The sequence below is a fragment of the Lates calcarifer genome, linkage group LG20 (assembly GCF_001640805.2).
Source record: "Lates calcarifer isolate ASB-BC8 linkage group LG20, TLL_Latcal_v3, whole genome shotgun sequence".
Lineage (NCBI taxonomy): Eukaryota > Metazoa > Chordata > Actinopteri > Centropomidae > Lates > Lates calcarifer.
The window spans coordinates 13,561,065-13,578,514 of record NC_066852.1 but is presented as its reverse complement, the minus strand read 5'-3'; the positions used below and the strand labels follow the sequence as shown (position 1 = coordinate 13,578,514).

Below are 17,450 nucleotides of genomic sequence, written 5' to 3'. Positions count from 1 at the left end.
CAAGGTCCTGGTGACCTCTTTAACAGCTCAAAAACATATTATCATTGTCTTATCACTGTAATTCATTATGACTTTTCTTACTTTTGTGAGACAGTCTGAAACATGATTTTTCACCAGCTGAAAATGAAGCAATACACTGAGCAGCCACAACATTAAAACTACTAACAGATAAAGTGAATTACATTGATCATTTATTTACAATACAATGTTCTGTTGGGAAACCTTGGGTCCTGACAGTCATCTAGATATTACTTTGACACGTTATACTCATCTAAACACTGTTCAGTACAGTGCTCCTACCACACTGCAAAAACTGCTCAGAAATGGCTCGAGGAACACAACAAAGAGGCCAATGTGTTGACCTGGCCTCCAAACTCCTCACATCCCAATCTGATCAAGCATCTGTGTGATGCCAGATCCACGGAGGCCCCAACCCACTACCCAGTTTTTGTGGTGTGCTGGGAGCACTGTCCTGCTGGGAGAGGCCATTGCCACTGGGAAGGTTTCCCAGCAGAACATTGTATTATAACTAAATGATTAATGTTATTCATGCCATCTGTCAGTAGTTTGTAATGTTGTGGCTGATTGGTGTATATCTATTTGGAGTATTAGAGACCCCCAACTGTAAAACATGGTAAAATACAACAGTTTCATCTGCTGTATCTGATCTGTGGTTCATGTAATAAAAAGGCTTTGTGCTCATTTCTGTGTTTTGTCACTTTTTAGTTATTTGTTATTATTATTATTATTATTAGTAGTAGTAGTAGTAGTAGTATTAATATTATTATTATTGTTGTTGTTGTTTTTATTCAGTGTAATTTTAAAACGAATTGCTGTTTCATATCTGTGTTGTCACATTTACACCAGAGAAGAAGAGGCGGCAGCAGTGGTTTTTCTCTGCCGTTCTTAACGACAGAGAAGAAGAAGAGTGAGCGGAGCCGGAAGGACAGAGGCTGACAGAAGGACGGAGCCGTGCCGTGCAGTGACTCTGTTGCTAGCTCAGGAAAGATGCTGTCCAATATCTCTAACGTGCTCAGAGCTTGTGCTCAGAAAAATGTAAGTACTCAAAGTTTAAACTATGGACTGTCATAGCCAAACACGGCATTACAGTCTTCCTCTAAAACCTCCAGTGTTTACCCTAAACAAGACAGTCATCGTTGTTCTGACCTTGTGAGGCCGAATGATAGCTTGTTTGGCTAACACAGCGAAAACTGCACAAAAATCTCTGACAGTTTTAATATGTTGGTCTGTAAAGACCCAGTCCTTTTGGGTGTTCCTTAATTTTACGTAGTTTCACTCTTTGGTTTGCATTATGCAGACTGGGGCGGAGAAGCCTGTTAAAAATAGGCTTATTTAAGGCCAGTTATACCACTGGTCGTCCACTCTGATTAAATTTCCTGCTGAGATTCATTTTCTTGTGAAGACTTTTCTAAAATGTGTCTCACTTGTAGTCCACTTTGATAGATATTTACTACCTTAAACATATTATTATGTCACTTTAAAACACTTTGTTATATCTTTTCTTAAACTGTCAACTCGGATTATCACAACACGAACTGGAAGGTCCTTAAAGATTTCTAAAATCACCTAACAAGCTGTGGTAAACGGTTAAATACAGTTATACTAATCATTAACTATATTTGGATTTATTGCAATGATGAATATAAGCTGGAGATTATGGCCAGATGTTTGTATATTGTGCTGCATACTTTATTTGAACAGACATTTCTATTTAAATACTTGATTTGCCAATTTTAGGCATGTTTTAAACTTCTAGTACAACTGCTTGTGTTTAGACTATATTGAATATATGAAAATGTCTTGTTTATTTTGCTAAATAGAACATTTTTTGTATTTTTTTATTTGTATTACAAGAAAATATATTCTTTTAGTGCTGATGCTGGAATTTAATTACTCAGAAATTTGCAAACTTTTTTATATGTCATTTAAAAAAAATCATCTTTTCACCCATGTCAGGGGGCTGCAGTGGTCATGTCAGCACGCACATATGCTGACTTCACTACCCAGGCTACCTTTGAGATAAAGGTAAGCTTAAGGCACAAAATTGTAATTGTGCAGAACTGATCAACGCACATGGCAGTTTGTGTTATTGTTAGTTATTATGTTTTTTTTCCCTTCCTCTAGAAATGTGACCTCTTCAAGTTGGATGAGGCCCCAGCCACCCAGGTGGTTATGACTCGTGATGAGGGTCTGCAGTACTACCGCACCATGCAGACAATGAGGCGTATGGAGCTGAAGGCAGATCAGCTATATAAGCAGAAGATCATCAGAGGATTTTGCCACTTGTATGATGGCCAGGTTGAGTGAACTATAATTTTCTATACAACAAAAATATACAGAGAGTTTCATTCCACTGTTAGAATAATGATTTATGTTTCACAGTCCTTGTTGAAATAAATCCAGATATCACACATTACCATAAAACAGAGGCACACACAAGTGTTATTTAAAAGAGAAGTTGTAGCGAAGGAAATGCACACAGAAAAGACAGGCAACATGTCAAGCTGTTTGTTTCCCCTTGTAGGAAGCTTGTGCAGTTGGTATTGAAGCAGCAATCAATCTGACAGACCACCTGATCACTGCGTACCGTGCCCACGGCTACACTTACACCAGAGGAGGGACTGTGAAGGAGATCATGGCTGAGCTCACTGGTGAGTTGGCTAATGCTCACAGGAAAATGGAAAATTGAAGACTGGGAGAATTTTGAGCTCCAGTCATGTTTGAGTTTAACATGCAAATCGTTCTCCTGTTTTTCTCTCACCTCATCTTTCTTACCCTTGTTATGCTTGCATGTTTTTGTAATTATTACACAGGCAGAAGAGGAGGTATCGCAAAGGGCAAAGGAGGCTCCATGCACATGTACTGTAAAAATTTCTACGGAGGAAATGGAATTGTTGGAGCTCAGGTATATCACCAAAGTCTGTTAGCAACTCGCCGGCTAGTTCTTTATTCTGTGAGACTGACCAAGCAAGGCATTTGCAAAACAAATTAATTAATATTCAATTTATAAAAAGAGAAATGGGAGCTCAAATGTCTTTTCCTTGCTTAGCATCCACTTGTAATATAGACTTTGTACATAAAAGTGGTTTATTTACACCAAATATATCCAGTCAGGTTGTTCTGTATGAATCTGTTGTTATGTGAAAACCCTGTAAGAACATGTGGGCTGATCCCGCTGAAAAATGTGTGATGTTAGCATGAACATAAGACTCTCTGTAACAGCGCTGCATCAGGCAGCTCCTTGTAAAACTGTTTAAAGGAATACTTTATATTTGAAGGTGGATATAATGTAACACTACACATATCTTCATTCTCCTCAGGTTCCCCTCGGTGCTGGTGTAGCTCTGGCCTGCAAATATCAGGAAAACAATCAGCTGTGTGTCTGTCTCTATGGTGACGGTGCTGCCAACCAGGTATGGCACAGAAATTACTGTGGTTTTAGTCTATAGTCTAGCTTTGCTCAGTTGGGATTCCTGTAAGAACATGAAGTCATTAGATGAGAAACTTCACTAAGAAATGCATTACAATGAAAGAAATACAGTAAAGTTAGACCATCCACCTAGTGTTAGTTCAGTTCAATAGTCTGTTTGTCTACTTTTGAATCAGAGCTGCTACTGATCTTTCTAGACATCCTGTAACTGAGCAAACCTCATCTGCTCACTGCACACCTTTACTATTGTATTTATTTTATTTTATTTTCAGACTAATTATGTCTTCATGCCACATTAAAAAAATCCTTTGTGTACTTCACAGGGTCAGATCTTTGAGACCTATAATATGGCCGCACTTTGGAAGTTGCCTGTCATCTTCATTTGTGAGAACAACAGGTATGGCATGGGCACATCAGTGGAGCGAGCTGCAGCCAGCACAGACTACTACAAGAGAGGAGAGTTCATTCCTGGTCTCCGGGTACTGATCTTACTCATTTCTCTGAACCTTTTTCTCCACTGATAAAACTGACCGCACAGAATAATTCATGTACATAGATTTTCTATTGATTTGATCAAGTTATCCACATAGTAGATATGTGACATGATACTTGATTTAAAAAAGTGTTGTCCTTCTGTCCATATGATCAGTTTAGTGTAAATTACTTTAGTGCATTTCCAGAAAAAGACAAATAATAATTCAAATTGAAATTTTGGAAATTGTTCTCGTGCAGGTGGATGGGATGGATGTTCTGTGTGTTCGGGAAGCAACCAGGTTTGCAGCTGATCACTGCCGATCTGGAAAGGTAAGTTATACAATTACTGAGTTATATTAAGCAGGAAATGTGATTTTAATTTTTATAGCTAAATAATTTTTGACCGTTTTTTCACCAGGGTCCCATTCTCATGGAACTTCAGACATACCGCTATCACGGACACAGTATGAGTGATCCCGGTGTGAGGTAAGTGATCACAGTTCCTGACCTGCCATAAACTTGAATTTGTCACAATATAAATCTTTGCTATAACTCTGCAATTGATTGCCATTACTCTTTCTTAATTATCCTTTTAAGACAGTCTGTATGTTTAGCACTGTACTGTACTTTATAGATTAACAGTATCTGATCTCTAAATGTTATCCTCACTGCTGCTGCCCCTTGCTTCTGCCACTGTCCCACGGTAGTCTTCACGTATTCACCTTCCCGCTGTAGTGGCCTTGCAATGCCCTGATCACAGCCTAGGGATGGACTGAACACAGGCACCTAATATTGGTATATAATATAATAATGGTATTGATACTGGAGGAATTTCTCAAAGTTATGATGAGAAAAGTAAACACAACAGAAATCACAGCAAAGTTACTGAAATGTTGTTCTGAAAAAATTTTAGATCACTCAGCAGCATTTAGGCAATTATTATGATTTTGTACAAAAACTCCAAATCAATCATCGTTAAATTAATAGTGGTCAGTAAAAGTAATGTGATGTTAGTTATCAAGATTATAGCCCAGCTCCCCCCCCAAAAAAAACAAAAACAAAAAAAAAAAAAACAAAGCTAATATTAGTGCATCCCTACAACCTCCCTGCACCAATCTCTCCCCTCTCAGCTACCGCACACGTGAGGAGATCCAGGAGGTCCGCAGTAAGAGTGACCCCATTTCCATGCTGAAGGACCGCATGCTCAGCAACAACATGGCCAGCGTGGAGGAGCTCAAGGTAGGAAAACAAAATCAATGGAAAACAAAAAAAAACTATTAATTGGCCAAACCTTCTGAGGTCATTATAAATCCAGTTTACCAAATTAGAACAATGCATAAGTGCAAAACGTTTACATATAATCTGACTAGAAAACACAAGCAATACAACAGATAAATTCAGTTTTATGAAGTTACAAAATTCTGTTTTCTAGTCAGTTTGTGAGTCAGGAATATGAATGTTATGTGAGAAAGTTAGCTGCATAAATCTGTGTGCTAGAAATGTTACATAAATGTTATTTGTTAAGTGGTTGCTGAATGAATTACATGCTGAGAAAATGCTGCAAAGACCGTTTGACCATTTTGCTGCAGTTTTCTTTTGAGATTGGAGACACTGTTTGAGTTCACACATTCACCTGTAGTGCATTATTTAAACACAAGAGAGTGCTGGTTTCACTGGATTTAGTTTCTGTCTCATCTCTACTTGTGAGCTCAGCTGAACTCACCACAGCACAAATACTGTAGAGGACTAGGGATTGGCCTGAGGCAAACACAGAGGTTAGGACTGTACAGTACTCCATATACTTTATGTACTGTATGTATGTTGTCTACCACAGATGCCTCTGTGATCAAGATCTATTAAAAATATTCTCTAATTTTAATGTGTTAAAATATAATCTATGTAATTTTATTTACATACTTTTTCTAAACAGTGCATTTCTTCAATCAAATTTCCCTGGTTGTGTATAGGTTCAACATAAATGTTGCCTGTGTTGTGTCTGTAGGAGATTGATGTAGAGGTGAGGAAAGAAATTGAAGATGCTGCTCAGTTTGCCACCACAGATCCTGAACCCCCACTGGAAGAATTGTGCAACCACATCTTTTCCAACAATCCACCGGTGGAGGTGCGCGGCACGAACCCGTGGTCCAAGCTGAAGTCTGTTAGCTAAAGTTTTTTTCATCCCTTCATCTCATCACCTCATCCACCCTATAATAAATTGACCCCCTCTCCCCACCTGTCCCATATACACACACATCACAAAATGTTCCATAAACTAGTTCCTCAGACCCAGAGCTTAAAGCATCAGCAGGTAATAAAGCTGTTTATTTTAACAGCAGGGGCCAAATTCACAAAGATGTTCTGAGAATTAAACAAACAAAGATTGACACTAAATGTTGAAAACCTTTTTTAAATGCTTACTGTCTTGTCAGTCCGTCCTTTTTACATTACTTCTGTCCGTGTCTCCAAACAGACACAGTCAAAGATATCAGGGCTCATCATTCTACCTTTAGAAGAGCCATTTACTGCCATTAGTTTTTCTACAGTTTGCAAAGATCCCAACTTCGAGAGTCTTGATTTACAACATAAATCACTGTAAACACGAAGCCTTACAGAGGGAAATGTAAATCAGACGGACCCAGCAGTAAGTTAGATAATCTTCTTCCTCAAGTGCCATTTCATGAAATGCTGTCCCATATTTATTTATTTTTTTGCAAGAATATTTACCTATGAACTAACTCACCAGATTTCTGAGCTTTATTCTTATGTTTAGTAATTAAAATCACCATCCACGACATTTGTGGGTTATTTAATTTAATTTATGAAGTACATTCATTAAAAGTTCGGAATTAAGTGTAGAGGGGAACTCAATAAATTAGCATTTTTAAACTTCAGAAGGTTTTGTAAATCTGGCCCCAAGTGAATATATTTATCAGATTCTAAATTTGTTTGTTTGATGCTTGGCTCAAGTCATTTTTGAGGTGTAATTTAGTCCATCCACTGTTCATCTCAGAAAGAGACTGTCTGACCTGTAAAAATAGCTTTGTACTCTTTATACTAAGTGTACAGGATAAATAATTCAATTTGAGTTAATCAGCTCTTGTCTTTTTATTTTTATTTAACCCCTTGTTACAAAGACACCATAAAAGGCAGCAGGGTAAAGACTGTTGTTACTATCAACATTCTCAATATGTCTCCATATGATTTTCTTTCTTTATGCTGTATGTAATAAAGGGTAAAGAATGCCAAGGGAAAGGTTTGAAATGTTATAAGTTATCTCGCCAAACCAAACATGTGCCTGGCAGATCTCGTGTTGTTTGGAGGATGAATGTGTTTTCTCTTGTTTGTGCCGCACTCCAAGGTGAGCAGGTGACTCTATGCATCTAAATGTCAGATGTGTGAAGACAGATGTTCACAGTGTGTGTTTACATTCATACGGTTATGTTGCAGATACTCAGGTGCTCAGGTGCCTTTTTGAGTTTCATGACACAAACATTAACAGTTCAGTTACATATATTTGGAGTAGCACTTATTCAATTTCTGGTGTGCATATGTGTTATCCTAAATATGTACACTCACAATTACCCCAATCTTAACCAAAGGTGAATGTAAACATTGTGACTTCTATTCTCTCAGCTAAGCTTCATTATTCCAATTTTTCAGATCTAGGAGAGTTGTACAGAGTATTGTTGGCTCAGCTCATGGTTTATCTGTAGCTTTATGAGCCACTTGTATGTTTTGCTCAGAAGGTGTTTTGTGATATTTTAACAACAGCAGTGGCACATTATTGGTTCAAATGTGCAGGGATATATGGACATTTTGAGTTTCAGTCTGTTTATTTTTATCACGTTCCTGAACACATTATTGTGACAAAACTGACACCTCAGGTGGCAAAATAAAAACAACCTGCATATCAGCATGTACTGCTAGCAGCAAGCTACCCTGTTAGGTTTCACTTATGACTATTCATAAACTTTCTAACAGTCTTTGTAGCCCTGTAAGGGTACCAGAAGGGAAGGGTCTTTTCTCTGTAATGTGAAAAATGTTAAATAAGAAGACAGACTAAAGCTTAAAATGTCAATACCTGTCTTAATACAACTGAAAATGCCTACAGTGTATAGAGTATTTGTTGTGAACTGTTACATTGAGGGTGGCATAAGGAAATGCTCCATAGAAATATTGGTTTTATGTGTGAGCCACTGTAATAAAAAGACTAAGGTATTGTATGTGTGTACTCCTGTTTGTTTATATGGAGCTATTGGGTAAATTCACGAAGTACTTCAATGAATAACACTTACGACTTTTTCAGCAAAGTAATTGGTTTATAAATGCAATAGGATATTGGTTTATTTTATCTGCTGATGAGGTTCTTCTGGCTCAGTGAGGGTATTGACCCCCATGTTAAGTGACTTCAATAAAGTAGTAACAGTAGTAGTAGTAGTAGTAACTTACAGTGTATTTTTTACTGCAAATTTGTGTCCGAGTAACAGCAACATGATCATGATTTTTGACTGCCACAGGGAAGTAATCCCCCTACTGCTCTGCTACTAGTAGCTCTACAGACCAATTACTGAGAACTCCAGCCTAAACAAGACCCTCAAATTTAGTTTTATAAATATCAGATCATAATCTACTTAAGCCTTGCTGATGATTTGATCCTTGAACATAATCTGGGTGTAATTGTTTTGTCAACTGTGGTTTAACAAAATATTTTACCTTTAAATGAAGCTTTCAGAAGCTTTTGCCTGCTTTAGGAGACTAATGTGAGAATTTAAAAAGACACTGAAAAAAAACTCCAGTTTGCTGTTAGAAAACCTGAGGTTCATGGCACAAACCCATGGACTAAACTGAAGTCTGTCAGCTAAAGTTTAATAAGTTGTTATACCCCCAGCATAGTCTTTAGTTGCAGTATGCAACTTTTTAACACAGTTGACACAGAAATGTACTGTAATGTACTGTAAACACCCAACACAGAATTGAATCATTCAAATCATGTTTTCTGTGTCAGTAAGTGCTGTCAACACGACAGCCAGAATGACAAATATGTTATTTTAAAGTAAAGACTTTACTGCCCATAGTGACGCTGATGTACTGTGAAGGTTCAACAGAGCAGCTGTTAGTACTAAACTTTCTGTTTATGTGTGCACCCATTGTCTTTTGGTAGTAATATATAATAATAATAAAAAAATGAGAGGAATGTTAAATTTAAGAAAATAATAATATTTGGCCTGTAAATACAATGAGGTGTAGGTTTTCGTGCTTAGAACTTTTAATAACAATCCTTTTAAACATGTATTTTGTTTTGCATTGGGCATGCCTTGAGCTTGAGCTATTTCTGAGCAGTTTTTGTGGCACGGTGTGTGCACTGTCCTGCTGGGGGATGCCCCTGCCATTGGGGAGTGCTGCCCTCACCTTAAAAATGCATGATTTTTGTTATGGGGACTTTTTGTCCCATTGAAGATGGCAAGTCCCCATGATGTCTGCAAAAAACACATACAGGTCCCCACAACATGAGTAATACCTGGACATAAGCACACACAACAGTAGAGAATGTAGAATGTTCCTGGTAGAACGGTCAGATGTTCCTGGATCCACTGATACATCACCTCTAATTGTGACATTCCATAGTAGATGTTCTGAGACTAACTATATAACCCAGCACCCTTCAGTAATACACTGATCTGACTGAGAGAAAGTACTCAAGGTTGTTTCTACTTGTGGAAAATTTAACTGCATTTTTCTTGAAGAAATGGATAATAAGGAATCATCAAACATCTTCCATCGATTTTGGAAGTGGACCCTGATGGCTTGCGATGGTGGTGATGTAAGTAACATACTCTACTAATCTCCGACCTTCTTACTGATCATATCTGAAAGTTTTTCATTTACATGTACAGAGTAATCAAAAAATATATCTTGTCAAGAACTTTGTCAAACTAGATCAACTCTGTAATTGTTCTTAATTCACTTAGTTATTTTTACTGTTCATTTTCCACAGCTAACTGGAAGCCCATGTACAGAGGAGAGCCACGATGGCTTCACCAGTGAGTCCAGGATTGTGGACATACAGAGGGCTGAGCAAGCACAGAGGGCTGCATTAACTCAGCGTGCAGAGAGACTGTGTAACGCTGAGAAAGCCCGGGCTGATTCTGTTCTGGAGAGACTAGGACTTTCCGTTGGGGATGCCACCCTGCCTTCACCTCAACCACCAGCTCTTCCCCGAAGGAGCAGAAAATCCTCAGTGAGAGGACGGAGGATCAGCCCTCTTTTAGATGGACCTCGTTTGAACGTGGAGGACGTCGACAGAAACCAGAAGATTTGGAATGAGGAGGAAAACTGCTGGGACCAAGTGCACCTCGGCAGTCAAACTGCACTTGCTTTTAAGGAGGCTTCAATGGGAGACGAAGACAGGAGCCCGGTGGCTTCCATCAGTTCTGTGTACAGCCTCAGCTCTGTAGATACTCACACTCCCAGTGAGCTGAGAGCCATTTCCCTGATTGAAAGCCCTATTGAAGTGTCACCTACTCCACCACAAGCTGTTCCTCTGCCCAGGAGAAGAGCATCTCGTCTGCCTGTGCTTTCTGCCAAATTCACCAGACAAGGTCAGTTCCTCTAAAGACAAACTGATAATGGCTTTATTTTCCAGAAACCCCTGCTATTCTTCTATGTGTTTTTACTGTTGGGTTGCTGTATTACAAGCACAATGCCTGCATTTACGCGTTTACTTGAGTAAAAGCACAGTAGACGTTTAAGTGATGAGAATTTTGTCATTGATTTCAACAGACAAGGAGGAAAGCGATAGATTCAGGCTCCAGACGGCAAAAAATAAGGTCGAGGCTATTGTGGAAACACTGGAGCGCTTCCATGTCAACTCCCACCCCTCACCTCGACCCCCAGCGGCTGCAAAGAAGACCCCTAGGACCTCTGTGGTGAAACCTTTGGTTCCAACCCCTCCAAAGGATGCCCAAACAAAGAGGAGAGGATCTCGACCTGGGACATTCCTGCACCCTGCAAAGGCTGCCAGTGGGGCAGGTAAGTTCTTTTATACACATCCTGAGTAATTGTAGAACAATGTGTAGACTTAAATATAGTAGCTGCAGTATGCACAATGCTGTGAATAAAAAGAGAGGTGAGTAAAGACTATTTTGCTGTTTTATCAGGCAAGAAGACAGTCAGAAACAGCTCCAAGACTGCAAATGCTACAACAGTTGAGCGACAGCGGCTGAGGAACCCTGTGGAGAGCCTGTCCCTCTGCTTTAAGCTGCTAGCCTCAGATGACTGGTAAGACACTGACACTAGAGAAGTCTGTTGTACCAGCTGAACATGTGCTTGATCTTAAGTCAGGTTCTTACTTTGCAACTGACATCAGTTCATCCTGCTAAAAGCTGTTTTACAAAACTTTATTGAAAAGCCTGTACATTTTGTGAGCTAAACCTTGAATCAGTTGATGCACTTTTTTTTAAACAAACTTGGCAATATTTGCTGCAGTTTCAACTGCAGGTGTGTTCAGTGTATTTGTGTAATTGTACAGCACGGTTAGTTAATTCTTTTCACGTAAACATTCAGGAAGAAGAAAATGGATGCGTTGGAAACCATTCAAGCTCTGGCACAGCACCACTCAGGGACCCTGAAGACCAAACTCCACGAAGTGTGTCTGGTCCTCATTGAGGAGGTATTGTACACACTTTCCTCTTTGTATATTTGTTTCCCACTTTCTATTTCATGCAACACTCATTTTCCCAGAATGTGCAAACTGCAGTCTTGACTGATGATGTTGATTTTTTATTTCACAGGTGAAAAACCTGCGCTCTGCAGTGGCCTGTGCAGCTATGAACACCGTGGCTGAGCTATACGTACACCTGCAGAAAGCCATGGACCCAGAGGCAGAAAGAACCGGCCGAGCCCTGCTACTGAAACTGGCACAAACTACTAATGCCTTTATTCATCAGCAGGCCAATCTGGCTTTAGACGCAATGGTTGAAAACTGCAGCCATGGTCGGATTGTGACCACTCTGTTGAACACAGGGATGAAGTAAGAGGATAGAAGACACTGTATTTGTTTAATCATTGAAATCAAGTGAAGTCAGACACAGTTACTTAATTTGTTTGTCTGACATTCCTCTCTTTTTGTCCCTCTTCAGCCACCGTTGTGTTGCAGTACGGGCGAGTATGGCACAACACCTGCACCAGCTCGCTGACAAGCTTGGAGTGGACTGCATCATGACAGCAGGAAAGAGCTTCACCGAACGCTTCGTCACTGCTGTTTCCAAAATGTCAGTGGATGCTGCGTCAGACGTCAGGTAGGCTATCAAGTTTAAGAAGTTTACTGCAGCTTGTGATTCGTGGCTCTTGGTTTGTTTGTCAGTTGAATGTTTATTTTTCTGAACATTGTGCTAAACGAGAAGCGTGTTCCTCCACAGGCACCATGGACAGAGCATCCTCCAGGACCTGGTACTTCATGGGGACTTTCTGCACCTGTGGACGAAGATCATCCCGGAAAAAGACAGACGGCCCCTGGACAAGATCTTGAAGAAGACCAGGAAATAACCCCCCCCCCCCAACACCACCACCACCCCGCCCTCTAAACCCCCCCCCCCCCATCTTTCTTTTTTCTCTCTCTCTCTCTTTGACACCCTCCCCAATCTTTCTCCCTCTCTCACCCCCCCTTACACTCCCCCACCCCATCTCTCTCTCTCTCTCTTTCTCAACCCAACCGGTCTAGGCAGATGGCCGCCCACCCTGAGTCCGGATCTGCTCAAGGTTTCTGCCTCTTAAAAGGAAGTTTTTCCTTGCCACTGTCGCTAAATGCTTGCTCAGGGTGGGAACTGTTGGGTTTCCCTCTTTAAAAATTAAAAAAAAATCTACACCTATATGGTCCTGTTCTATGTCCCGTTCTGTTGTGATAAATAAAATGACTGGCGGAGCCACATGGTAGGCTCTGTCTGTCTGTTGGCATTGTCTCAAAAACAGTGCAGCCTCTGTTATGCACATAGACACACACAAACATATGTAAGTATATACACATTGCAAAATAGGACACAGTGCTAATATGCAGTAGAGAGACTGGGCAGGTAGCTGAGGAATTAATGTCCTATAAATAAATAAATGTGTTGAGTTATGGAGGAAGCAGGCATGGCAGAAGACAGCATTTATTTATCTACATATTTGTTTTATGTATCATGTTACTTATTCACTGATGGAAGTTTAATGGAAAGACTGTGGAGCAGGAAGTGGGTAGCATGACTTAATTAGCTCCAGAAGATGGCAGTAATGCAACAATAAGGCCGCCAGCTGAGTGAAGAAGAAGAAGCGAAGGAAGAAGACTCTTCAAATCCTGTCAAAAGGCTGAAACGCATTGCCAGTCAGTGGCTACGTGCTCTCAAAGGGACGGCACAATGGAGTTTCTTCCCCACACGAGTACGAAGCAGGGGCTTTTCTCTGCGCTTTGCGCCGCTCTCCTCCTCCTCCTCCTCCTCACCAGAGCCACATCTGCAAACTCCCAGTGTCACAACTACGCGGGAGGACACGTCTATCCTGGAGAGGCTTTCCGTGTTCCTGTGTCTGACCATTCCCTGCACCTCAGCAAAGCCAAGAGTGAGTTCCTCTCAGCATTTCACCCCTAATTCGTGTTTGCATATTCAAAGTGCGCTGTGATTTCCTTTCATTTCCCCCTTTCTCGACAAACGCAGCAGCTGCTGCAGCTTCAGCGCGCTGCTCCTGCTGTCAGGACAATAGAGACAAACTGACAGGGTCTGTCTGCAGCTTCTCTTATACTTTAACTGGCTGTGTCTTATAGTTTAACTCGTAGTTGACAGTTTAAGAGGTTGGTGTCATTCACACATTAGGCCTAACTTTAAATCAGGTGGTGTTTGTAGGACACGTCATTCTATGAAATTCATTGGATCCTGCTCCCCCGCCCCTCTGACACATGACGGTGCATGGCACAGCACCAACACTGGTTCATACACACGCATATACATAACACCAGGGGACAACATAACAAACACTGTCAGAGGCATGCATTAAACTCACCTGGTCAGGTATGAATTATATCATATACAGTCAAAGCACCTTCCTCTTCACCAGCAGAGTTTCTCTCTGTCATCTGTCCTCAAGAGATTTGAGACTCTGTCCCATGCCACAGAGCCTAATTTTGCAGTGTTTGTGCACCAGCAGCCATTGGCCACTGTGCTTGTTCCACTGTCTCAAGAAGAGTCTTCAAAATAATGATTTCACATGTTTCGTCAAATGTAGGAAAAAACTGCATCTGCAAAAAAGAACAGGGGACACAAAGAGTTATATATTTATTTGTCACAACCACAGTTGCACCAGGGCTGTTGTGCCTATAAAATGTCAGAAAATAGTGAAAAAGCCTATTATAGTTTCCCATAACCCCATACAGTTATATCTTCAAATTTGAGCAGCTGGAACCTGCAAATGTCTGGCATTAAAAAAAGACTAAAAAGATTATTTCATTATAAAAATAGCTGCTTAGTTTTCTGATAATCAACTAATTGTTGCAGCTCTTAACAAACCGTGCAGTGAAATGCTTTCTGTCACCATCTCCACAGACTTTGTACAAAGCATGTACAATAAAACAGAGAAAATGATATAAAGTGGGAAAATTTTGAAAAGCAAATTTAACCATAAGAGACTAATAAAAGCAAAAGAGCAAAAGATGTTTATGGATGTTGTAAAGAAAAAAGCAATTTAGTGTAGCTGCGAGAATTATACTATTATTACTATATACTTATTTTTAGATATACTGTATATATAGAGCTGAATTGATTTGTTGATTGATGTAACTGATCAGTGATTAACTAATTTCTTTACTAGAAAGTCCAAACATTTTCTGGTCCCAGCTCCTAAAATGTGTATTTGCTGCTATTCTTAATTTTGTGAGATTATGTCATGTATGTTTTCAAATTACAGTTACAATAGGAAAAAAATCCTGGTTTTATCAAACATATGTTTTTCATCCCACTTAAGTTTCAAAGCCTGCACCACACTGGGAGGGAACAGCTGTCATCAATGGTGAATTTAAGGAGCTGAAGCTGTCGGACTACAGAGGCAAATACCTTGTGTTCTTCTTTTACCCCCTGGACTTGTGAGTAACATCTGAGGCCCATGTTACATAATCATTTTGTTTGTGTTGTAGGGATTGCTGCAGGACAGAGTGGTATGTTTCTGTTAGTATCTTCCTATGCTAACGTGTTTGTTGTGTCTTTTGCAGCACATTTGTGTGCCCTACTGAGATCATTGCATTCAGCGATCGTGTGCATGAGTTTCAAGCCATCAATACAGAGGTGGTTGCCTGCTCAGTGGACTCCCAGTTCACCCACCTGGCTTGGTAAGACTGCTGTCCCCAGTGCATCTACATGCTATCAGGCTTTAATGCCTGAAGACAAAACCTAATAATATCAGACGCCCAGTATTAGACATTATAGTTGACTGACTGAAGCGGAATAATGATTCACATACATTGAAAGGTCGGATGATGAATTTCACTGGTTCTAGTTGTGTTACATTTCTGAAGAGGAGTGAGTGCTTACTTTTAACGCTGTAAATGTTTCTCTTTTACAGGATCAATACGCCCAGGAAGCAGGGTGGGCTTGGACAAATGAAAATCCCTCTGTTGTCTGACCTCACTCACCAGATTTCAAAGGACTATGGAGTCTACCTGGAGGACCAAGGGCACACACTGAGGTACAGTTTCACATTCAAATTTATGGCCATAATCAGAGTTTTATAGGCGACCGACTTAATGAAACACATCTTGTTATATAACACTGTTATGCCACTCTGAAGTGCTTTAGGAGTGAGCAATAGGCGATAAGTTATAGGAGCGCAGTAAACAACTAACACTAAGTTATGCTTGAATCTAATTTGTCTCTCTCAGGGGACTTTTCATCATTGATGACAAAGGCATCCTGAGGCAGATCACCATGAATGATCTTCCAGTAGGAAGATCTGTGGATGAGACTCTGCGGCTGGTCCAGGCCTTCCAATACACTGACAAGCACGGAGAAGGTATGAGGAGCTTATAAAAACAAACTGACTTTTGAAATGTAGCTTTTTTTTTCATGCACAACACAATCTATATCTGAAACATATAACTTATTTTCAGTAGATTCTGTCTTTTGATTCACTGGAGCTGATTTTCCTAAAGTGCTGACTGGAATTATATCTTCTTTTTTTTTTTACAGTGTGTCCAGCAGGATGGAAGCCAGGCAGTGACACAGTGAGTATCACTGGGGCTTGGACTGATTAGGATCCTTGCTTACTAATTAGTGTTGTCCTAGATTAGATAGTAGATCACAGACAGGGTACCATTTATTCACAAATCAGTCTGTCTCTGTACAGCAAGTGCACTAACAAATACTGTGCCAGGCTAAAACACACGCTGTCTCAGTCTGTTTTGCAAAAAAGAAAAGCATACTTCTGCTGCTTGTGGGAAACATAATGTTCAACTTGGTCCACACTGGTGGTTTGAAAATACTGCTTTTTAAATGTGGACTAGACTTTTTATTGTGAAGTGGGAAATGGAGAAATAATTGGAATACACACAATATCAGACTAGTTTTTTTTGTCAGGGATCTACATTAGTCACAACCTGGTTTGTAGCATTTTGTAATATATTTCTATTGCCATCATATTAAGAAATATTTGCTGTGCACTAATTTAGTTCACTCTTCCCCACAGATCATTCCCGACCCTTCAGGCAAGCTGAAGTACTTTGATAAATTGAACTGATCTGCGTTTGTGTTTTCCCAGTCTGTGAAATCCACCACTTACTGAAAGTTCAAATAAAATGTGTTTTTCTTAAAATGCTGTCTGGTCGTTTAGATTCAGCTCAGTTCAAACTTATGTTTTCTTCTGTGCTAAAAGCTGTATAACAGTAGGAAAGAACAGCTGTCACTTCACCCAGCTGCCAGATGCTTACCAGCACCAGCTGATTACATTGTAAGGAAGAAATTATAATCAGAAATGTCACAGTATTAGCTGTACCAGTCATGGTGTCAATTTGCTAAAATATTAATGTATGGTTAATACACAGAATATTGTACATTACTTGCCTTGGAAACCAGCTGCAGGCTCTGTACATCATGCAGGGTCAGGCCAGAATTTAAGCATCAAGTGATTAAATAAGTTTGCACTGAGAGCTGTCTGAGAGCAAATTGCAATTTCTAGAAGATGGTGCTTACTTAACTTTAACATCAATAATGAAAAGTGTTGTAATAACTGTGGGAAAAGGGCCAAACAACATGCTGATGTTTTGCATGTTTGAAAGATTAGGTTTAAGTAAAGTAATTGAGTATTGACTGTGGGAGATCATATTGAGTACAGGTGCACTGATTTCAAAGCAGCCTGCAAGCAAGTAATGGCATGACTGATTTGTAGCAATTACGTACCAACTATTTAAAAATGAATATGATTCTTTCTTTGTATCAGTAGAAAAAATAATCATGAGCAAGTGAACCAAATGTAATTGCACAAATCCTGTTTACACAACAGACACTGAACACTA

The 17,450-nt window shown here is 39.8% G+C and overlaps 3 protein-coding genes across 3 annotated transcripts; all 3 read left to right on the top strand.

Moving 5' to 3' along the window:
- Positions 1-900: 900 nt before the first annotated feature.
- pdha1a (pyruvate dehydrogenase E1 subunit alpha 1a) lies at positions 901-8,148 on the top strand. Its single transcript, XM_018691274.2, has 11 exons — positions 901-1,056; positions 1,978-2,046; positions 2,146-2,319; positions 2,546-2,672; positions 2,835-2,926; positions 3,342-3,434; positions 3,775-3,930; positions 4,184-4,255; positions 4,344-4,411; positions 5,056-5,164; positions 5,928-8,148. Exons 1-11 carry the CDS (start codon positions 1,009-1,011, stop codon positions 6,090-6,092), a joined length of 1,173 nt encoding a protein of 390 aa, XP_018546790.1. The 5' UTR covers positions 901-1,008; the 3' UTR covers positions 6,093-8,148.
- A 1,233-nt stretch (positions 8,149-9,381) lies between these two features.
- On the top strand, positions 9,382-12,505 carry LOC108893160 (uncharacterized). Its single transcript, XM_018691019.2, has 8 exons — positions 9,382-9,746; positions 9,921-10,524; positions 10,706-10,954; positions 11,083-11,203; positions 11,489-11,594; positions 11,716-11,954; positions 12,064-12,222; positions 12,343-12,505. The coding sequence occupies exons 1-8, from the start codon at positions 9,672-9,674 to the stop codon at positions 12,467-12,469; spliced, it is 1,680 nt and encodes a 559-aa protein (XP_018546535.1). The 5' UTR covers positions 9,382-9,671; the 3' UTR covers positions 12,470-12,505.
- Positions 12,506-13,207: 702 nt separating this feature from the next.
- On the top strand, positions 13,208-16,750 carry prdx4 (peroxiredoxin 4). Its single transcript, XM_018692559.2, has 7 exons — positions 13,208-13,516; positions 14,912-15,029; positions 15,156-15,272; positions 15,506-15,628; positions 15,822-15,952; positions 16,129-16,163; positions 16,625-16,750. Exons 1-7 carry the CDS (start codon positions 13,318-13,320, stop codon positions 16,673-16,675), a joined length of 774 nt encoding a protein of 257 aa, XP_018548075.1. The 5' UTR covers positions 13,208-13,317; the 3' UTR covers positions 16,676-16,750.
- Positions 16,751-17,450: the final 700 nt, after the last annotated feature.

Bases quoted from the DNA above. Each gene is read 5' to 3' on its own strand.
- pdha1a (XM_018691274.2), top strand. From the start codon at position 1,009: ATGCTGTCCAATATCTCTAACGTGCTCAGAGCTTGTGCTCAGAAAAAT. The intron at 4,256-4,343 runs GTAAGTTATACA...TTTTTTCACCAG, and splicing joins ATCACTGCCGATCTGGAAAG to GGTCCCATTCTCATGGAACT. The intron at 5,165-5,927 runs GTAGGAAAACAA...TTGTGTCTGTAG, and splicing joins CCAGCGTGGAGGAGCTCAAG to GAGATTGATGTAGAGGTGAG.
- prdx4 (XM_018692559.2), top strand. From the start codon at position 13,318: ATGGAGTTTCTTCCCCACACGAGTACGAAGCAGGGGCTTTTCTCTGCG. The intron at 15,273-15,505 runs GTAAGACTGCTG...TCTCTTTTACAG, and splicing joins CAGTTCACCCACCTGGCTTG to GATCAATACGCCCAGGAAGC. The intron at 16,164-16,624 runs GTGAGTATCACT...TCTTCCCCACAG, and splicing joins GGAAGCCAGGCAGTGACACA to ATCATTCCCGACCCTTCAGG.
- LOC108893160 (XM_018691019.2), top strand. From the start codon at position 9,672: ATGGATAATAAGGAATCATCAAACATCTTCCATCGATTTTGGAAGTGG. The intron at 10,525-10,705 runs GTCAGTTCCTCT...TGATTTCAACAG, and splicing joins TGCCAAATTCACCAGACAAG to ACAAGGAGGAAAGCGATAGA. The intron at 12,223-12,342 runs GTAGGCTATCAA...GTTCCTCCACAG, and splicing joins GATGCTGCGTCAGACGTCAG to GCACCATGGACAGAGCATCC.